This window comes from Astatotilapia calliptera, chromosome 1 (genome assembly GCF_900246225.1).
Source record: "Astatotilapia calliptera chromosome 1, fAstCal1.2, whole genome shotgun sequence".
Taxonomy (NCBI): domain Eukaryota; kingdom Metazoa; phylum Chordata; class Actinopteri; order Cichliformes; family Cichlidae; genus Astatotilapia; species Astatotilapia calliptera.
Window position 1 is genome coordinate 24,344,552 of NC_039302.1, and position 23,402 is coordinate 24,367,953.

The 23,402-nt window shown below is 39.0% G+C and overlaps 1 protein-coding gene across 2 annotated transcripts; it reads left to right on the forward strand.

The window, feature by feature from the left end:
* Positions 1-22,576, forward strand: cnsta (consortin, connexin sorting protein a). Of its 2 annotated transcripts, none has more exons than XM_026171082.1 (13): positions 1-579; positions 5,802-5,897; positions 6,033-6,434; positions 8,499-9,217; positions 11,755-11,785; positions 13,622-13,708; positions 14,485-14,566; positions 15,387-15,408; positions 15,646-15,712; positions 16,486-17,042; positions 17,557-17,742; positions 18,958-19,111; positions 19,345-22,576. In XM_026171082.1, the coding sequence occupies exons 2-13, from the start codon at positions 5,879-5,881 to the stop codon at positions 19,551-19,553; spliced, it is 2,535 nt and encodes an 844-aa protein (XP_026026867.1). In that variant the 5' UTR covers positions 1-579; positions 5,802-5,878; the 3' UTR covers positions 19,554-22,576. The 2 variants fall into 2 exon arrangements, with proteins under 2 accessions (XP_026026867.1, XP_026026873.1); XM_026171088.1 differs by having other exon boundaries at positions 15,646-15,703.
* The last annotated feature ends 826 nt before the right edge of the window (positions 22,577-23,402 follow it).

Here is a 23,402-nt window from a genome sequence, read left to right on the forward strand (position 1 = left end):
GAAAACCTGTTGATTTTAGTTTTGTTTATACAATAATGTGCTAATACCTCATACAAGTGTCTGGTTTTATGTAATACATCTGTAGCAAAAAAATGAAATAAATAATTTTACAGTATTTTTTTTCCCAACTGATGAGCATGAATTGAAGCTAAAATTGTTTTGTTTTTTGTTTTTTATGGCAAAAAGCGTCAGTCTTTGTGCACATACTTTTTCATCTATCACAATAACATAAAAATGTTAGGTGCTATTTCAGATGACATTTTCAGCTTTTTGAGACAGAAAAGGGAGGGAGGGATTTTTCTCATTGTGTAGGACGAGGTACAAGAGATTTTATTTTATTACCGAGTCTACAGTTCGATGCAGTCAGGTAGCTGTGGATGAAAACAAGAGCAGAAGATAGTGGACAGAACTGTGCTAACAGTGAAAAGACACGAGATGGCGACAATGCAGCACAGGCCCGACGATGACAGCGTTAGCAACGACCCCTGGCTGCTGCTGCCTGTGGGTGACACAGTCTTCACAACATCTCCGGCAAGGTGTCAGATGTTAGTTTTTATCGTTCGGCCACCCTTTTCAGCCGTAAGTGTCATGTCTCTCTTCTGTGCCGTCGCTGTTTCTAATGTCAGCTGATTTACAAGCTAGCTCCTTTATGTAACGTCAACGTATGTGTGCGTTTCAAAGGTGATCTAATGTACTCTGCTTGCGCTAGCTGACGTTAGCTTAATAGCAACATGTACGAAAACCAATCTGTCACATCAGCATCAAGTATCGATAGCAAACGGGTCTAACTAGTTACTTCATATTAACAGTCTGTGGGTCTAACACAAACAGTTGGTTATAAGCTGTTCTCATTTTCGAGCAGTTTGGCGAAGTGGCACTAGTCCGCAATGAAGCGTAACGTTAACATCAAATCAAGTGTAACCATTGCCACCGAGCTAATTTACATTTAACGTGTGCTAGCCTGTCATCTAACCCATCTAATATTCGGTTAAATAACCAACTTACAATTGCTAATCAGCTAATTTTTACGAAGTCCGTGTCAAAACGGGAAGTGACTGTTCCTGTCTGCTGGCAGTTCATGTGCTCCACGTTATTTTATGTCTTGCCTGGATAACATTAGCTTAAATATCTGGGGGTATAATATTAACCAACTTGTCGAGCTAGGTTTAATTAGGTTAGCTGCTAACAACACATTGGTTAAAGCAGGCTCGTCCAACTCATTTTCACCTATAGGGCCACATATATACATATACACATCGCTAAGGCGACCCAGACCTGCTTTCCCCCCCATGTAATCCGATGAAAAACATATATTAAAAAACAAACAAACGAATAATTAATTGATCAATAGGATGCGATACCTTTAAAAAGTAAATGCATTGCAGACCAAAGTTTATCTAAAAGATAAAAAAGGAACAAAACACTCACATGTAAAGTTTTGTATTTAGAACTATTTTATTGTGCTGTTTATATTTCAAACAATTCATAAAAAAAAAACTCTGGAAATACTTTTAACTTTCTATTTAGAAATAATACTAAGTAATAATTGCATCTTGATAAGCATATTGTCTTTATTTAGCACCTTCAAAAATAAAAAGGTTTACAGGACAAGCTAGGAAACAAACGACAAATAAAACACTTAAGAAAAGATAAAAGGGAAACGTGCAGCACAAACCTAAAGGGGAAATAGATGCAATTACAAATGAATAATAGGTAAAAAGCAAGTAGGTTTAAAAGCAAATAAATAAATAAATTAAAAATGATAACTCATAGTGGGAAAAGCTTGTTTATAAAAAGATGTCATTTAGAGGAATTTAAAAGATGACAGTGAGCTCGACAAACAGTGAGGTTCTTCTAAAGAATAGTTGTTCAAACAGAAAAATCTCTATTACCCTTGTTGATCTCAGCCGAAATTGTGGGATGGCCAGAATGGAGGTTATGATGAGGGGTGTGTAGTGTCAGAAGATCTGAAATATACTTCTGTACAAGCTCGGAGCGGGCCTTCTTAAAAAAAAACTTAAAGTCCATTCTAAAATTATTAACCAACAGGTAACCAATGAACGAAACGAAATTATTACAATTCCATTGCAAATCTATCCAGTGGCCTGGGCTGGTCCCTAAAGTGTTTCAGTCGCAGGTCAAAGAGACTGCTCTGAACTGGAAAAGTGGCCAGCACTAATCCCCAACTTTTGGTGACTAGATGCATTTAGCTACATTGTATACAAAACCTATAGGTCAACATAATTGGCCATCTGCCTCCCCTGTCTCTATCACTGCTGCAGGTCTCATGTCTTTGCAGTGGTCCTTTCACAGGACAGGGTCTGTGTCTTCTTACACCTTTGTGTTTGTCCTTTTGGCTGAATTCCCTTTTCCGTTTGTCTTTCATAATTCATGGTCCCCCTGTGGAGTAAGGCCCAAACAAAGGAGGAGAGGATGGATGGTTTTATGGCTAAATGACTCAGTGGGAGAGGTGCATTAACAGATAGTGATTAAAAAAAAAGGCAACTCTTGTTTTTTTAAACATCATCAGCTATCCATGTTTCTCTCTAGGCTGGTGATTGTTTTATCTTTTAATGCCTCAGATGTTTGTTTGAAGCATGAAAACATTAAGACCGTACATGGGCATTAACGCTGTATACCAAAGGGACATTCAGAGCTTTCAACAATTATGTAACAGCGCTGTTTGTGTCTCAGTGTGATTTTAAGGAGTTTTATTATTTTTAGAGATATTAAAGCACACTGTTTCCCATACAGAAGGTTTCTTTTCTTGATTAAATATACAGAGCGGATGCAACATAAAGACAGGGTGGTGCAGCATCCCATAGGATTTCACCTCTATCTGTAGAAAGCACATCGTGGTGCTGATTGGTTCACTCATGCTTCTTCTTTGTTACCATATTTTACACACACGTCCATGAGGAATTTCATGGAAGAAGGGAATCAGAGTTATGTTTGGTGTGTCTATCCACGCATTCCCTTTTAACTCTCTAAATGTTTGGTCTTTGCCAGAGTAATGCAGAATTACAGGAAGAATAATTAGTGCTGCAGGAAACCAGGACAGCCTTATTCCACTGAGATAGGCTTTTATTAGCCATTTTGTTGAGGTTTGAGATTTTATCTTTCTGCTGAGTCAAAAAATGGTGAAAAATGTTGGTTGGTGACCAGAGGCAAAGTTGCTGCCCATCCAGTAATGCCTTAAGGGGCGCCATTTTTTTTTTTCAATTTATATGAAAATAATAAGAAATATGTGCTGAAAATTTCTTTTTGCTAGTCAGACTTTTTCTCTCGTAGTCAGTTTTTGCTCCTTATTCACACTTCCTGACTCTAGATCATCTAATAATGTCAATTTATCAGTACTTTTGCTCTGTGTGAGCTGTTTTCTCACAGTATTTGAATGCTGACCTCTTATGTTGACATTAGAGAGTATAGGTAATATCCAGAGATTGGTTGCATTGAGCTTGTAGTTGAAACGCGTGCCAAACAGGAAGGGTACGAAACAAGTATTAGTGGCTGTTTTGTTTGCAGACAATACTGTTATTTGTGGTCAAAACATGGCAAAGTAACAACAAATATACGAGTCACACATGCCTGTTTGTCTTGTTCCCGTCTAAACATGCATAAGCTAGTAAAACTAAGTCGCCTGCCACTGTACATCGATTCAGAAGTGCATACAACAATAAACCAGAAATCTGTAAAACGCTGTCAGAAAGGGGTCATTCTTTTGGGCCATTTGTAGTGTTACTATTCTTTGGATTTCTCTGCAGCTTGATTTGCCTCATATAGACCTTATATATGTTATGGGATTGGGATATTTATCCTTTATTCCATTTGTTCTGGCTCTTGTGTAAATGTTATTGTGTCTTTTCTATTCTCTTTTTCTAGTCTGCACTTGGTGTCTCAGTTGTTGTCCAATTTTAATTGGTATTTGAAGAACTGTCAGATTGTGAGATTTTTACACCTTAATCCTAATAATTTAGCATTTAAATCCCTAGTTGGGCATTTTTTTCTTTCTAGAGTTTTCTCATAGCTGAAACCCAGATGTCGTGTTGTGGATCAAAACTGGTCACAGCACAAGGGCAATAAATGAACCATAGACAAACAAATTTGTAGTTTCCACATAGAGACCTAGAGGCTGTGTCTTACGAAGTGTGCGGTGTAGATCAGATTATTGTAATGAAGGAATTAAATGCAGCTGTATTTGTTTGGATGTCTTAATAACCAAATTATGTTATATTGTGAATGGACAGCAATGCGTCTTCTCTACGAACACACATTAGTGTTACCAGCTTTTTCATTAATTCATTTGAAAAATATATATATAAACAACAACTTTAAGCTGCATTTATCCAGGTCTTCGTTCATCTGTTGCATGGCAAAAATAATTTGTCAGGCTGTTAACAGGCACCCTAAGTCTGCTCCTCATGTCAGCATTATAAACCCAGTGATACATGGACTGGTGCCAGCTGAACTACCTCCAGATCAACGCCAGTAAAACCAAGGAGCTGGTGGTAGACTTCCGCAGGCACAAGCATTCTCCACTGCAACCACTGAACATCCAGGGTATGGACATTGAGGCTGTGGACAGCTACAGGTACCTTGGTGTTCATCTGAACAACAGACTGGACTGGACTCATAACTCAGACGCCCTCTACAGGAAAGGGCAGAGCAGGCTGTACCTGCTGCGGAGACTCAGGTCGTTTGGGGTGGAGGGCCCACTCCTGAAGACCTTCTATGACTCTGTGGTGGCTTCTGCTATCTTTTATGGTGTGGTCTGCTGGGGCGGCAGCATCTCTGCTGGGGACAGGAAGAGACTGAACAGGGTGATCCGAAGGGCCAGCTCTGTTCTAGGATGCCCTCTGGACCCAGTGGAGGTGGTGAGTGACAGGAGAATGGCGGCTAAGCTGTCATCCCTGTTGGACAACATCTCCCACCCCATGCAGCAGACTGTGACAGCACTGAGCAGCTCCTTCAGTGGGAGACTGCGGGTACCCACGGTGTGGGACGGAGAGATTTCGCAGGTCTTTCCTCCCCACTGCTGTCAGACTCCACAACAAAGACTTTAACTGAACAAACACACACATCCACACATGTGCAATAACACTAAGTGCAATAATCTTTTCTGGCATCGTTGTATTTTTACTCAGTTGTATATAGCATTCGTATTCTATTTTTATCTTATTGTATATTTTTATTCTATTTTATTCTACTGTATATAGTATATAATTTTATTCTATTCTGTACAGCTGTGTACTGTATTTATTCTTATTGTATTCTAATTTTTGCCTCATAACTTTTGCACTGTCCACTTCCTGCTGTGACAAAACAAATTTCCCACGTGTGGGACTAATAAAGGTTATCTTATCTTATCTTATCTTATGAAGTCTGTTACCTCAGCAGGACGAGAAGCAGGCCCTGGAAGAGATCTTGAGTTCAAGCCACCCAGTGGCAGGACACATTTTTGTTTCTCTATTTAAGTTTTCAGCTTTTTCTGTCAGGTTTTTGTCTCTTAAAGGGAAAAGGGAGCAGTCTTCCAACTCATATCGTGTAATCGCTATGTAAATGAATGTATTTGTTTGTACGCATCTAATCTACCACCGTACACGTAGGTGTACACAGGAGTGTTGCATCTGACGCATTCCTGTTTAAGCCGTATGGCTTGTTTGAATCTTTGGGAATGATGACAAACTTGTTTGTGTCCATCCCTTTGCCGTTCCTCGCTTTCACTGTCAGTGGAGTTTAACATGGTCTCTGCTTCTTTAACTTTATGCCTATTCTCTGTCTTATCTCCTTTATCTCTGCAGGCTTGAAGAAGGGCTTGTTCCAAAAGGTGGCACTGGCCCTCAAACTCAAAGGTCAAGCATTGTTTGGGTGGAGCTCAATGGATCATGGTGATGAAGGTTAAAATTCTTTTCTTGTCCAACAAGTTCAACAAATTGGATGTGATGAACCAGTGTAGAGGTTCATACTGTGCAGAATTCAGTTGTTTTGTGTAAGAATTTCAGCTGATTTTTGATTTATCTTTATCCTCTTAGATCAGTTTGAGAGGGAGGGTGGAGCAATGTCACAGATTCAGGGGGGCGGGGTGGACCTCTGTGATAACCTACCCAACTCTGAAGCCCTCACTGCTCAAACCCGAAACCTCAATGAGACAAACACACTCACGCCAACTCAAAGTGTCTCTCTTTCACAAAATGGGGATGAGGGAAGATGTGGTTCCATCCAAAAAATCGGTCTTAACAACAATGAGAAGGAAGAGGAAATGGGACTGGGAAAGGAGGGATGCATAGGAAGAAACCAAGAGAAGGAAGAGGAAGATGATATTGATGAAGCGATGAAGGAAGACGATGACGAGGAGGAATCGGCGGAGTCGAGCTGTTTAAATCGCTGCCAGTCTCCAGACACTCCCATGACAGACTCTTCATATTCAGAAACTGGTAGGAGACTCAATGAGCTGCACACATAATCACAGAATCTTATTTCTGTTCCTGAGAACAGTGTCCTCAGCCTTCACCAGGAAGGCACTTCAGGTCTAAACAGGATTCATCACCGTGGAGGCATCACTCAAGTAAAATTGGTAACGCAGCTGCTGGAAGCAAGACTGTAGGCAGAGGGAGTGACTAAATGAAAAATCAGAACAAAGAGGATACATTTTATTTATATTTTTATTTATGATTTTGCTGACATTAGTCTATTTTTACAGAATTTTTGTCTATCTACTGTTAAAAATTATTATTAAACTTTAAAACCTGGCCACACTAATGTAAGTCAATGTCTACTCCCAAAAGGTCAAATCACAGCCACTAGTATATCCTTCAGTTTGTTTAAAGAAGCTACTTAACAAATAATGAAAAAAATACAGAAATTCCAACATGTTAACAATCCAGGAATGCCTTTTTTTAAAAAAGTTATGCACGTAATTGATTTAAAAAATTCCAGTTTACAGTGTGACACACAAATTAAGTATTATAAAAAGTAGTTATTTAATTAGAAGTGTAATCTAGTTTGTTAAATGTTTTCCTGCCTACAATCTCAGCATGTAAATGCTAGGTGTGCAACACTTCTTCACAAATGCTAACTAAACACTCAGTAATATTAGTGTGTAGAGGCTGTGTTTGAAGTATTACTGCGTAACAATTCAAGAAGAATCCAGCGTTCTGCTCAGGATCAGGCTTACTGTTTAAATGCCTTTGGTGTAATGCATTAAGTGGTCAGCATATTGGATTGAGGTCAGTCTGTCTGGGGGTGATGATGTCATCGATCATGTAACTAGAAAAAGTGACTCAAGAAAGTGAACCTGAACAAATCTAATTGAGGGCGGCTGCATGTAGAGCGAGGAGGGTATCTGAGTAGAGGAATAAGTTAAGAGAAAGACAAAAGAAGTAGAAGACAAAATATTGAATCCCAAAATTGCTTAAATACAATAGAATAGATCAAATAAATAATGTTAAAAAATAGTATAATATATAAAATAAAACATGGCAATAAGGGTAACGCTACACAACAAGAGTTCAATTAAATAGAAAAATTAAAGGCAAGTAAAAGTAAAATATTAAATAAAATACAAAACTTGTGTGAAAAGTGTAGTCGAATACAGTAAAGTGAAATAAATCAAATGGCTCACATTAAACAAAAGGAAATAAGAACTCTGACATGTAAAAAACAAGCAAACAAAAAAACAAGCATATCAAATGGAAGATGACCTTAAAGTGGCCCAGAAAAACAAACTATGAAGTGTAGTAGACAGTGCCTTGGCCTTAACATTAGAGAATAGATGATCCTCTTCCAAATAGAGAGTAAGGCATAAGCACACTTAAAGTTTCTGCCACTGTCTGTGTCAAAACAGAGTAACACCACTTGATAGCTCACAAGTTCACTCCTGTTCACTCCTGCATTGGCGTACACACACATGCTGCAAACACACAAACAGCTGTGTCGGCAAGCCACTGCAAAACTGTGAGCTTAGCACAGCTCCCATATTTACATTTGTGTGTTTATTGGTTGTAAGCCTTAAGGCCTGCTAGCAGCCAGCATTGACTTATCTACAACTGTGTGTGTGTGCGTGCGTGCGTGTGTGTGTGTGTGTTCATGCACTGATGGAATAATAACAGGGATAATATATTGCCATAATGTATTTGTATTATGTAAATTGTGGGGAAACAGTCTGTTTATATAGTTGCTTTGTAAGGATATAACAGTTCCTATAATGTCAATCATTAAATTTTAAGATGAAGACTCAGTAAATAAGATAATATGGTTGTCTTTAGAGTTAGAATTAAGATTAGGGAAGAAGTCATTAGGGTAAGTCTCAAGGAACTTAATGTCTTCTGAAGTGATTAAAATATGACTGTGGTTATATACTCATAATCAGTTTGCTTCTCTGGAAGAACGTGTTGATTTTAAATTTTTTTACACACTGGCATATTTGCAGTTCCTCAGTAATTGTCTGTTTTCCTCTTATCTTTCTTCCTGTTTGCTAATTTCTTTATTTACATCCACAGGGAGCCTGTTGGAGAATCCTTATCCTTTTAGTCCTGGAACCAGTCCAGAGCCTACATCCCCAGTCATTCCAGCGGGCAGTCCAGAAACCGTATATCCCATCGGTTCAGTGGAATCAATCCAGAATGATGCTGAAATGGACACTCGTATGTCAAAAACTGGATCAGGTGCCTACTCCACGGCGTCTATCACCTGCACACATGGATCTGCTTTCAGTACGGGGCCGATGGATTGTACATCGCAAATATTAACCTCAGGCACTGAGCCTACATGTGTCACAGCAACTACTAAAATAATAGCAAAAAATACAAACTTCACTACAGAACAACTTACCTCATCCACGGAGCCTGCCTTAAACTGTGGGCCAAAAGGTGCTAGAGGGTCTACCGGTTCACATGCAGGATATAACACCTCAGCTACAGAGACATTTACGTTAACTGAGTTAGCAAAGTTTAACACTTCCACTGCCTCATCCGCTGTGAGTGCATCCCAAGAGCCCCTCAACTTCACCATGGGGATTACAACTACTGGAACAGACTCCACCTCCATCACAGGACCTTCATTATCAAATCAGGAATACATTACCTCCACTCCAGTGGCCACTTGTTTCTCAGTTCCCGCTTGTGCCTCAGGATCTATTCCAGGCTGTGCTCTGTTGGAGTCCCTTGAGCAGTTGGCACAAAGAGGAGATGACAGCCACCTTCCACAGTCCCTTCACCAGGTACTGCAAACACTACTGCCACTTACCATCACTGATTGCGTCTCATTTGAACTCACTGCTCTTAAATACTTTGTTGCTTTCTCTCATTCGAGTCTCTCTAAACTTTTGCTCTCACAGTTGTTAATAAATCACTCAACCTCATAATTGCAGTGGCACTTTGTACCCTAAAGCAGGGGTGTGTTCAAATCCTGAGTGTTTCTATCTTCATAGATGCTCCCTCACAGACCTGCATGATTGAACATGCGGCTCCTGAGGGTGTGTGAATGTTTGAATATTTCTGTCAGTTTGATTATTAAATATCTCTAAAAGGCACACCCAGCCTATTTTTACTTCCAGGCAAACAGGTGTCTACATCTGCGTTCACACATTCACTGGAGCCTCAAACTTTTTTAGACATCACTTCTTGGCAGTTGCAGTGAAGAAGCAGGTGGATCAAACATTAAGTGGCCTTTACCCTGCTAGTTACATAGTCCAAAGTTTGAGACTGATCACGCCCGTGTACGAATGGATCAGGTAAAGGTCAAAACCATTCACAGTGAGTAAGTGGGGACCATTTGTTTTGCTTCCTATGAACAAAACAAACAAAAGCAGGTGCAGCAGATTTATATAGCAAAACAAATATCAGCTACTTACATCACCCGTATGTTTCTTACTTCTCCAGATATCGGGGCATCTGGTGAAGTGATAAACTCGGTTTTTGTCATTTTCATCACTACTGCTTTGATCTGTTGCTCGTGCTGAGGCTGCTGGCTTGTGGCTGTTTCTGAGCTTTGGATAGCTTTCCTTTGATAGCCTCTTTAGTCTGATTAGGTTTGTTGGTACGAACGTTATTGTGGTGGTTGCCCTACACCTTAGTTTCGTGAACTTTGTGTCTTCGCTTACAGTGAAGAGCTTCCACAACATGTTAGTAGATGAGTGTGAGTGTGTACACGACAATCACACATAAATGAAAGGGACTAGCATGCCATTGGACACGTGAGGCTGACTGGCCGATCAGCAGTCAGGTCTGAGAATGCTCAGAATCTGCAAATTCAGGTCATTTGTTGGTCAATCAGGGCATCGCTACCCCTTTGGACTTGCTATGGAAAAGTTCTTAGGCTTTTCATGGGCGAGCTCACACTTAATGTCACTTCATTCATGAGCACACACCTTTTGTCTACATTACAAAAATAACACCCACTGGGAAAATGATTATAGAAGTTACTATTTTAAACATCTTAAATTTGTCTTTGTTCAATTTATAAACTATAAAGCCGCTCAAAGTTTTAGCTGCTGATTAAGATAAAACTGGATTGGCAAACTGAAAGGGCGCTTGAAGAGTGCAGTACTCCATTAAGTCATTTACCCTATCCCATAATTCTAAAGAGCAATATCTAGTGTTGCCACAATGGTCATGCGCCACTTTATTGGTTTTTGTGTTGCCCTGCTGACAGATCAACAGAATTACTAAAGGGGAACATACTCTGGCTTTGTTGGGGAGGGACAAATGGAGGAATGGCATAGCAAACATGCCTCTGTAGTGGGAGATTTACATCATTGGTGGTGTAAAAATGAGGGAGGGAGAGAAAGGCTGGGGTCATGAATGACTGCCAGCTTTGAAACCAGTGTCATTAGCATAAATATGAATTGTAGGACAACAAACAGAAAAGGAAAGCAGCGAGCAATGAGGAGAAACAAATGAGGCTCAAAGTCTAAAGATGACTGTGTGTGTGTTAACCACAGAGAAACATCCTTGGAGTAATTTCTAGACAGTCCAGTATATGTATAATCTTTAAACGCTCTTTGTTTGCTCACAAAGTAGAACAATGAAAACTTAAGGAGAAGTATATTTTAATTATTTATGTCAGTGAATATGTTATATATTAGTCATAATTGATGCGGGGACAAATAAATCCATTTTAAATTGATCCGTATTTTTGGTGCAACGGATGGTTATTTGCAGAAGAGACTGGAAACAGCTTTAAGCTCCTCTTGTATCTAAACCATCCCGGCACAGTTACCTAGAAAAGGTCACTGAGTCGTCACCACCCCGCACTTCATTAGAAATGCGAGAGCTTTTTGTGCCCTCCTTTCCTCCTCCTCCTCTCGCGCTCTCTCTTTCTCTTACACACTTCTCCTGTTCTGTTATCAGCTGAACAAGAGACACTGAAAAGAGGTAGAGTGTCGACCATGGTCTCTCGTTTTTTCTCCCTTGCTGTTTTTCTTTTCTCTCTCATTTTCACTCACTTGTGTGACTGACCTAACAGCTTACTTTGTTGTGTGTCACAAAGAGCAGATTATATGTTTTTCTTCAATGGCATGGTTAATGATTATAGAATTTATTGCTGCAGTAGAAGGACAGCTCTGTACTGTATTGTGTTTCTAAATTACATATTTGTATAATTTTTTTCTAGTTTTCTATATGGAAATTTTTGACACTTGTGTCATGTTGAGGAATCCCTCTACGTGAGGATTAGTTTCAGTCTGGTTTTAAACCTTAATTTAACCTGTTTCCTCAACATGCACTTTATTAAAAGCTGTAATCTCTCTCTCTACAGATTGCTGAGGCCTTTGTCCTTCATGGAGATTGTATCCTTGTGGTCCTGTTGGTGTGTTGATGGGGTGGCCAGGTTTTATTTTGACTTGTGCAAAATGTTTCTCACACTTGTCTCCTGTGTGCTTCTTGCCTGCTTGTCCGGGCAGATGTGACTCAACAGTAAGAAGGAAGGAAGAGACAGATTAAATGAGGCAAAAATGAAAAGAGGAAGTGTGGAGGAATCAGAGTGAAATCGTGCTTAAATCTGAGCTGGCTTTCAAAGAAAGCCTCAAGGTTTACGAGGTAGATAAACACAAAGAAAGATTAGCTCTAAATTTTAAACTTCAGTCGCCTTTCATGACATGACAAGAAAAATGTAATGCTGGAAGAATATTCTTTTCAGAGAAGGACAGATGAGTTTTTACTAGTTTCCATTTTTGCATTGTTTTTTATTTATGAATAAATGGGAAGTCTTTCACCATCTTTCAGTCTTTCATTTAGTAATTATTTTTTATTGACCTCAGTCTGCTGCACATGCAGCTCACACATTTGAAGTGGGAAATCCCAAATTCTGAGTCATAATTTTCAATGGGAACACCCACTCGGGTCAAATTTCCCACTCATGAAGTTATAGCATCTCTACCAGCCTCCCAACTTCACAATTTAAGAACAGCATGGACAGTAGTAAAACTTGTCATCTGGGCTACCATTGCTGTGTATTTGTGCCTCTTCAAAGAAACCGTATACAGAGCACTGACCAGGCTCTACCTGTCAATGTGCTGCATCCAAGTTTCTAAGCACAAACATACTATAGAGTTAGAAAAACTATAGCATTGTAAGTTTTCTAATTGGCTGATCATTTTTACGCTAGTGCATGACGCCATAAGATTTTTGAGGGATAAGAAGAGCACTTTTAGTTTAAAAAAAAAAGAAGAAGAAGAAGAAGAAAGAAGCAAGTTTCGCCACGTGTCAGCCATTTTTATGCTTTTTTCTAGTTATTGAAGCATTTGTGAAATGACTTTAATTTCAATGGTCGCTGTGATATAAAACAGCATATTCAGAATTCAGAATCATTCAAACCTGATTAAAAACCACTTAAAATTTTTTTTGCTAATTTTGCAGCAGTGGAACTTCTACTATTACTACAGTTTAATTTCAGGATTGTTTGAGTGTCAAGTCTGTATTTTATAATTATGTTTTCTTCATTTTCTTGTCTTTTTTTTTTTTTTGCTTACTCATTGAAAATACTCGTTATGGTTGCTTATTATTGTAGTGGTTCATTGTGCAGACAGTTTGCCTGTTTTTCAAGACGTGGACTGAATAAGTTCCATATAGCACATATACACAGGGAATACTTCACCGACAGAAAACTCAAAAATGCACTTGGAGTCAATGACGATTGAGTGTCAAACAGTAAGAGGAAGATGAAAGGCAGAAGAGCATGACTGAGAAAGAACTGGAGGTTTAATCTGATGAAAGATACACAGTGGGAGGGAAAACCAGAAAGTGTCAAAGAGTAGGGAAGCCAGCTTAGCTATGTCATGGATGTATAGAGGGTTAGTTAGAAAGAGAGAGAGAGAAAGCATTGAGCCACGTCAAAGAAGGATTGTGTTTTCGCTGCTCATATCCATAAACATGAGACAGAATCGTGCACTGCGTTCCCCCTCTGTCTCTCGTGGCCTTCCTCTCCGTCCTCGTCTCTCTGTCTCTCTGTCGTCCTTTTTTTCCCCCAGAAATACCCTTTTGTCAACTCTAATGGTTTTCAAACAGATAGCCACAAGAGTTTAAAAGTTACTGCAATTTTCAGCGTTCCCAGTGTGGTGTGATGATGTGCATGTGCGGAATTTTGATTTACTTATTTTTTACATTTCTTAACCTATGGTGAACAGACCAGCGGGCGTTATGGTGCATCCAGCTAGAGAGAGACTATCACCAGAGAGTATTGGATAACCTGAATGCACTTCAGCAGCAGTGGGGTAACACACAACGCACACACCTGTTGACCTGTAGGGTCATGCTAGTAATAAACACTTTCTTCAATCCTAAGCATCAGGGAAGAAGCTGTAATAAAGTAGTGCTCATAATGTTTAAAAATGAACATGGAGACATGCAAGGTTGCTGTATTACTGAATATTGTGTTTGTCACTGCATGCATCAACACGCATGCTTAAAACAGCCTCACAGTATGATTTAAAGTCCTCATAAGAACAGGTCTTGCCACTCAGGAGCCATGTTGGTAATGCCTCTGAGCAGTGCTTTAGGCAGACTCATCTAAAAAAAAATGGGAAGAGAGCTGTAATTTAAATTGCCGTCTTTTTAAATTTAAATCTGTCTCATTTCACTAAAGTATTTAACCTTTTCGAAAGACTTAGCTTCTCTAACGTGTAAGTACACTTATCTGCATATTTAATACAATATGATGGATTGTACAGAAGTGAAGAAGGTTCTTGAAAGGGAAGCAAAACATCTTCATGAACATTAAAAAAAAAAAGTCCAGTTGCCCTCAACCTAAGCACTGAAGAGTAGGCACACATGTGTCCTGGTTGAGCTGAGCAGGAGCATTGTCTGTACTGTCATGAAATCCAGGAAACTTCAGTCATATACAGTAATACATATTTAATATAGATTCAGTCACCATAATATCAAGTCACATGTAGAGTTATAAGCCGGTTTTTATTTGTTTTCTTACATAGCATATATTGCTAGTAACACGCTGGTACTAACTCTATCTCTGTGTGTTCTTCCATCTTAGAGAGTCAGTTTAAAACGACGCCCTCTGACCTGGCAGCTCAACATCTGGACAGTCTTAAACACATTTGCCAGACACACAATCGGTCAGTATGCACTTCTTTTCATGATATTTGTATTTTTAGCTTCGTCTTTGATGTCATCTAAACTAGGTGTTCTGTTTAGAACTACATCAGCCCTGATTGATCTAGTCAGCTAAGTCTAGACGATGCAATGATGTCACAAAAACTCAATAACAACACAGCCAGTACACGCAGTACAATTCACAATACAATTATCAGTTGATTCCAAATCAAATTCCAAATCAGAGGCGCAGACATTATTATCGTCTGCGCCTCTGTGATAATGAGTGTGTGTTTTGTTTGAGTTCTTTTTTTATTAGCGGAGGACTGTGTAAAATATGTCCTGCAGTGCTATTGGCTCATGTAAGTGTCCCTCACCAGAGAAATGAAACCCCTTCTTGCTGTTTAGTTTTTTACTCAGAGTAGAATGCTTGCAGGACACACAGCCTTTTACATTATATGACTGTGTATATACGTGTCTGCTTGAATCACTATGAGCATGAATATGTTAGTGTGTGATGTGCACTGCAGTGATAGATAAAACATATGGCCCCTGTCCGCTGCTGCTGCTGCACTTTCAGACATTTGAGCCATCACACTGCTAGGGTTTCACTCTGCTTAACACACACACACACACACACATGCACACACATGCACACACACACACACACACACACAGAAGAACATGCAGTATTACTAACACACGTTGTAATAGCAAGGGAAATGTGTCCAGGCTAATATTAGACTGAGAGTAGAGAAGGGTCATCCGTATTTTGCGTTTTCATTTACTAAAAACAAGAACTAATCGTCAGTGCTCCTTTGTTTCTCTCCTTTTTTTTAATAGACCAAGGAGTAGAGATGCTGAGGTAAGACGTGTAATTTTTGGTATGTGTGTCAGTGACAGGTAGTGAATGTGCAAGTTATGTATATTTTGCACAGACTGAGCGATATCAGTGAAATATCCATTTTATGTATTTAGGGCGCACATTGTCGTGTTCTGTGTTTAATTTGTAAAATTGATAAAGAACACAATGTTAAATAAAGTTACAAATTACACGTGTATTATTTTTTTAATAAGAATTTGTGTATGCGGTTTCAAATAGTGTGCTTCTCTGAACTTCGTGAGAGCTGAATTTGAGGAAGTTGGTGCTCTGCATTCATGTACGTCAGGTCAGTGACTATTAGCTGCATGGTTATAATTTAACTTGAATGCTGTTTGGTATTAAGCTATGATATGAATAACCACTGTTATGTTGCTAGTGGCTCTCTTTAAATTCTCTTTAAAGTATTATTCTCAACTTACTGTTGTGTTACTAATAAGACATTAGGGTAAAGTTTGGCCTAGTTTTAATTTTTTACTGTGTGAATTTCAAAAAGTGTGTGTGTGTGTGTGTGTGTGTGTGTGTGTGTGTGTGTGTGTGTGTGTGTGTGTGTGACATACAAGTGTTTCTATCATACAAGTGTTCCCATTGTTAGGATTTCCTTTCTTCCTCAAACATTATGAAAGCAGATTAAATTGTAGAAGCAGAAATCTCTATTCTGCTTCTACTGTGTTTCAAAAGGTCCTAGGAATTAATTTAAATTTAAAAACCGTCATTTCCAAAGTATTGACATCATCCTATTGAAAAGAGAGAAACTGGACATAGTTGCGATTGTGACACACTCAAACAGGAGATACAATGCAAGGATGAAAATGTTGTTATCAGATCAAGAAAACCTGTTTAGTGTAGCTGTTGTTGAATTCTTATTGAAGAAACAATTACTCTAAGGTAAAAAGTCAGATACAAGGAGCTTCCACTTCAGTATACACTTAAAGTCTATTCTTATTTATGAGTATTTATATTAGTTTATTAGAGGCTTTGGGTTGGTCTTAAGTTGGTTTTAAGTGTGTTACTGATGCCTGGTTTTATTCATTTCTGTTAAAACTGTGTTCTCTGATGCAGACCATCAGGTTGAAGGAGGGATGGAGCAAAGAGCTGAAGACACCTCTTGTTCAGTCATGCCCTCCGTTAATTTGACTGATGGTCTCAGTTCCCCTGAGATCTCCGGCAAGGACAGGGAACACCCACCAATGGAGTCAGAGGGGAGAAATGGTTTCCATGGATCTCAGCTCACTGATGAGCAAGGCAATGACAGAGAGGGAAGAGAGGCAGAAGGAGGGGCAGGATGCACCATTTCAGGAAACGGGCTGCACCCCTCTACAGCTGAAGAGTTGGATCAGTCCAAACCTGCAGAGCAGCAGGGACAAGATTTAGGTCCAGCACAGGAAACAGAGGCAGAAGAGCAAGAAGAGGGGGGTGACGTGGAAGAGGCAACGGAGGCTTTGGAAATGGAAGATGAGGGAGAGGAGGAAGAAGGGGAAGAGAAGAAAAGGGAAGGGGTGTCCTCCGTGAGTCAGAAAACTCTCCCAGTAGAGACTGTGTGCAGCGGGGCAGAGGTGGAGATACAACAGCTGTATCAGGATGCCCGAGCTCAGGAGAGGCTACGTGTGGAGACGCAGGTATATATGATTTTGGCTACTTAAGACTCACTTCATTTAGCTTTAACATATTTTTATTACATATATTTAAAGAAACAGTTAAAGGAACTACACAGTTCAGTCAGTATCTGTTATTAATATTATCTAGGAGTTCCTTCTTTGGTTGCTAAAATGTATCACTGTTAAAAGGCCCAGTCAGTACCTGTTTTCTTCCGTTGATGAAGTTTGCATTGCTTTTGGTACTTTGTGTTGGCCAATTCAGTTTCAATAAGATCAAACATAAAAAAAACCCATAAACAAACAAAAAAAACCCCATAAAAACCTGTTTTAAAGCAAATGCAGCCTCCTTTGTCTTTGTTTATGGGGACAATAGTATTCAAAAACGAAAGCAAATGGAACAGTTTTCACTGCTTTCATAGGACTCAGTCAGTGTTACAGCAGAGTGTGTTACACCAGAGAGCAGAGCAACAAAATGGATTACAGCTTCATAACTGTATATTGACATTTAAGTTATATCTGTATCCTATTACTGCAGGAGAGCACTAAAGCCTCCCTGCACCACGAGGTAACCCTTCCTCACGAGGCTCACATGAAGCAGCCGGAACCACATGCAGAGATGAAGGAAGTGGAAGAGGAGGAGGACTATGATCTAGACCAAGCTGACATCATTAGAGAAGCTCCCTCTTTGGATGCAATGGCAAAACTCATCACTGTAGAGGAGGTGAGTACATGTTGTTAGTAGATTCACTATTTCCTTATGTCTTCAGTGACTGTGCATGGACTGTATATTAAAGATGGACATGGCGAACATCAAATCACCCCCTGCTTTTTGAAATCTTGATTTGATGAAACCAGCGCTGAGCAAATTTGGATAACAGTGTGGTGTATTATAAGCATCAGTTAATGCTAGCAAGTTTAGTTTGATAGAATGTACAGATGCATTGCACACATACAGATGCCTTTGTACATTAGGTTATGTAGTATACAAATGTAATGTTGGCATTTAACTTAAATTGGATAATTCTTGGACACTCTGTTAGTCCAATAGGATGAAAAGAAAGGCATGTTATTGTCATGTAATTCCTATCATTCAAATCAGCAACTTAACTTCTCCCTAAAGGCTGAATTTAAAAAATGCATCTGTGTTCAGTCTTATTAAAGGTTAAATTAGGTGGAAACACCAGGCTGTAAACAGATTTTGTCTGCTGGACATTTTACATTCTCGTCTGTGTGGATTGACTCAGTTTGTGTTTGCCCTTCTAGGCCCTCCATTGTCAGAGGCATGTTGCTATGTTGAAACAAAGCTAATGCCATTGCCTAACCATTACTGATACCCATGATGGATTTATTTTGTTGATGTGAAACCCAGTTTGACATTTAACTACTCTCCACCAAGAAAAAAACAGAGGCAGTAGTGAGGGCAACACCTTGTTATGTTTTTTTAGTTTGATTTAATACAATGTCTTTTTGTTCCAGCGCCAAAAATAATGCATATAAAAATAAAAACTGCTTATCTGTGGGGGTGATATGAAATGAGACATTTATCATTCATGGCAGAATTGTAACATTTGACCTACATGAACCACACCCTTTTGGATGATATAATTATTACCTCGTCGATAAGCACAACTGCTGGATGAAAATTAATTTGCCACTGTAATCTGTATTTGAACAGCTTTTGCACTGTACTTGGCAACATCTAAGCTCTAATGTGCTTAACTTCTGTCACAAGGAAGCACTGACAAAAAGGTTCAAAACTCAGCACTGCTGATTGTGTGGTGTGCTGCCACCTGGTGGACATGGCTGGTGTGGTGCACGCTCTGTAAGACTCAGTCTGAGAGTATGAAAAGATTTAATGATGTAAATATAAGTTGTGCTTATACTGATTGATGTGTCTACCCAGGCTAACATTTCTGGTTGTTCTTATGTTTCTCAGGTATCACCCGCCTCTGGCCTTGTCTCCATATTAAAGAAGCGAAAGGTCTGCGTAGACGACGTGAGTGCTTCTTCTAGCTCAGACCCTCGACCTGAGAAGCCCACTGCCAAACGACGTGTCCGCTTTAAAGTTCCTGATGACCACTATGAGCCTGGTATGTTTTTTGTCTTTTATTGTTGACGGTTAAAGTTTCGTATCGCTCTATAAACACAGAAATAGTGTAAGAGAGCAGTGGCTGCATTTCAAATACTGGACAGGTTAAATTACACCAGCTGTGGCAGTCCATTGTGAGAGTGTTTAAAATAGTTGACGAATTCCAGCAAATTTCCAGCACACATTAATCCTGTGTATTTATCTCTATAACTCTCTGTATCTCTTTCTCTGTAGATGTCGGCAGTGGCGACTCCTGCCTGCTCCTCTTCCTGCTTTGCCTGGTTACTGTTTTTATCAGTGTGGGGGGCACCGCCCTTTACTGTGCTTTGGGCGATGCCCAGTCTTCGGTCTGTCAGGACTTCTCCAGAAATGCAGACTTCTACATTAACCAGATACAGCGTGGGATAGCTCAGATCCAACACTGGTTTGCTCCTGGGTCATAGCAGAAAATGTGGAGCCACTGACCTTAGTGTTTGTCACTGTAGGTTCAATGTAGTCTCTGCTACTTCCTAAAACAATGTTTTTGTGGTCATGGTGCCAGGCAGTCACTATTTATCTGTTATTTATCTGCGGAAAGTGACTGTTATTGTCTGAACATCTATATCAGATACAGCTGGCGTTTCTAAGCCTGCTCCACTGCATTTTTAATGCTCTGTGACTACAGATCCAGAGTTCACTCAGTCATAGGTCGAATGTCTCTTTAAAACACTAGATTGAAAAGGTGATCAGACAGAGTGAGACTGCAAAATAAAGTTGTCAGTTTTATTTCTGAACAGAAAAATAACTGAACTGCAGCCCTTCACAATCTTTTCCAAATTAAATATGTACTAATTTATCAAGCTAAAAATAAAATTGCAGAGAGCTAGAATACTTCCATTTAAAAATTACTGACAGATAATCAACCATGACTGGATACAAACTTGCTCACACTGCTCTCCCAAAATCAGTTCCCTGAGACACGTAACACATGTAAATGTAAATATTGCATAGACACACATGCAGTTTGTTAACTAGGGAGCACATAGATGCCCTCGACACACTGCACAAATGGGAAGAGGCCCAGTGGGTATTTTTAATAACATTGCAACCACTGCTGTTGCTTTTATTCTTTTATTCTTTCTTTCTTTCTTTCTTTTTTAAAATTTTATCAAGAACAAATTTTTCTGTGGTCTCCTACTTGGAATGAAATCTTTACGTCTTAATTATGTCTTAAAGTTTTGAATGAATGTATAGATATTTGAATATTGTCAGAAAATATGCTGAGAGGAAGGGGTATTTTGGTATTTGTCATAACTGAGCTGCTAATGGGAAACAGTCACATCAACTATGTTCTATTAGGAAAATGACATAAATCAGTCAAAAAAAATGACCCTCCTGACCCCCTCCGACCCCCCTCACGTGTCCTTTTTATTGCATTGACTTTAGTGTATTTAAATGAAGGGTAAGCAAAATGTTTGCCTTCATGCTATGAATGAAAAATGTAGATATATATTTTCATGGGTTGAGTCCTGCATCTTTGTTAGCTGTGCAGCTTTCTATTTCTCCCTGTACATATTTGATGTGGTTGTCCTGTTGCCACCCTCTTCTGTGTAAAATACCAACAGCGGGTTAACAGTGAGCAGACATCAGTTTGCGGACTTAATTGAGGCAGATCTGTCACTGTGTAGCACATGTACAGAAACACAGTGCGCCTCTGTACATATTGTTGAATGGATGTCTAACTTGTTGCACATAAGATCGGTACAATTTTTTTTTAAAGATATTGCAATATTTCTACAGGCATTATTCTCTCAGTTCTAAATGCAGACTTGATTTAATAAAACAAAATATCCACTAAATATTTGCACAGACCACTTGAACAGAAAACACTCGACTGCTAAGTGGGTGTGGAAATATTTAAGTAAACAAGGAGACCTTTTTATAATTATGTGGAAAACAATAATTGCTCAGTGTATGTAATTTGTTCAGGCCTTGGTTTTGATGGGATCATATGAAGCACTGTCTGCCTGTGTGTTTTTAGGGATTCTGGGCATCACGCTCTGTTATTTTTTCAGGGTTTTTTTCCCCTTATCTTCCAAAATAACTTAACTACTCTCAGTCTTCCGTAATAGTCCACTAGATAACATTTTTGCCATTTCATTTGATGACTTTGAGTCCTGGTTTGACATGGAGAGAAATTTGTGAATGAAACCAACCCTTTATTCTCACACCAGTGCTTTAACTCTTATGTTCTGCTCATTGTAAAGCACATTTTAGTCTTACTGAAATCAGTTTTACAGCTTAATTTCAATTTTGCCTTGTTATTTCAATGTGTACATGCAATGTTTGGTGTTTTGTTTATTGGCTGTTTTTCTTTTTGGTTATTGTAGTAGTGGATGCCATAAAAGTCCTGGAAAAACCACATATCCTAAAATCTTTTCAGGAAGTGAAGAAAGCAAATCTCTGTTTAAGGCGGACAATTCGATTCCTACCTTACCTATGCATCCCTAATAGACAAAACAATATTCTCTGTCCTTTATGTCACTCACAAAACCCTGATGATTGATTTTTAAGGATATGGGGATATTTTTCCAGGACACAGGGGGTAGCAGACTCACTCTTGTTTTTATTTGCACATGTCATCTGGCTGGTTCAGATGATGATCACTCAGAAATCATCTTATTTAATCTTTCAGATGAGTTTAATTATTTATAATTAAAATAAAATTAGGGATTTCATGTGTAAGTGGCTAAGAGAAACAAATGCATCTTTTTCCCCTCCATGTTGTCAGCTTGCATCAGATTACCTGATTCCACAGAAAAATGTATTCCCAAATGCTTCTGAACACCATCATCTAGGCCGAAGATTGTTTCTGTTTTTATTATTTTGCCCCGCAGTTTGTCCTACTGCTGTCAGTATCACCTTTTTGATGCAACGATTGGTACAGATGTTTCATCTGTAAGCATGATATGAATAATCATGTCTTTTTTTCCCTGTTGGTTTTGCAGAAAAATCTTATAAAACAGATGAATGAAATTCCACAGTTCTGTGCATGAATTTTGTCCCACTAAAAACATTTTTATGGATCATTTGAGTCTCTTATTTTATTCTCACAGATTTTTGTTTTTGTTTAAAAACAAAGAACATCTCTTCCTTGTTAGCCCACATGTTATATTCATTTAAAAGAGTTTTTATGAGAGCTTCCATTTTTGGCTTCTTTTTTAAGGAGAACAACAAAATGCTAGTGTGCCAGATGTGGTGAAAGTTTCTCCATTTCAGTAAAATAACTAAACAAATAATAACAATAAGTGTTTATCTCTGTGTTGTAACAATAGTTAATTTTTTATTTTATTTTAAAGCATTATTATAAATTCATTAAAGTTTTTATGGTCCCAAATTGCACATAGAAGCAATATGTATAGAGACACCAGTCAAACCAAAAGGTGTTTTTCTTTTTAAAAATATGCACACACACACACCGGTTGCTTATTTTCATGCAACTTACTGCTTATTTAAAACTACATTAACATAAAGCTAAAGGCATCACGCTCTTTGGCCGTTAAAGGACAAATTAGATCAACCGTTTTCATAGTTTGCTAATCCTTCTTTTAGGTTCAAGGTTCTTTATTTGTCACATGCATAGTTATACAGGTATAACACAGTGAAATGTAGCCTGACACACTCCTCGACATGTGCAAAAATTGGGGGGGGGCTGTAGAGGAGGAACATTATATATAACACCCAGCACGCCCCTGCGGGCGGTTTATCCTTCAAGCTCGGGTCCTCTACCAGAGGCCTGGGAGCTTGAGGGTCCTGCGCAGTATCTTAGCTGTTCCCAGGACTGCGCTCTTCTGGACAGAGATCTCCGATGTTGTTCCCGGGATCTGCTGGAGCCACTCGCCTAGCTTGGGAGTCACCGCACCTAGTGCTCCGATTACCACGGGGACCACCGTTACCTTCACCCTCCACATCCTATATATATATATATATATATATATATATATATATATATATATATATATATATATATATATATATATATACACACACATTGGGTGAATGTGCAGTAGTAGCAGCAAGCAGGTGAATTCTGTACATTAATATGAATAGACATCTGACTATTTTACTGGATAGACAATATAAACATGTTTAAAATTAAAGGAATTTGAAATGTACATTGTTCCTTGGTTTAGTGTCTGGAAGAGCGTCCTGTCTCAGTCAATTATAGATGATGTGAGATGATGTGAGCGGGCGGGTGTGTGTGTTTAGGGCACGGATGGCTTGGGGATAGAAGCTCCTCTTGAGTCTCTCTG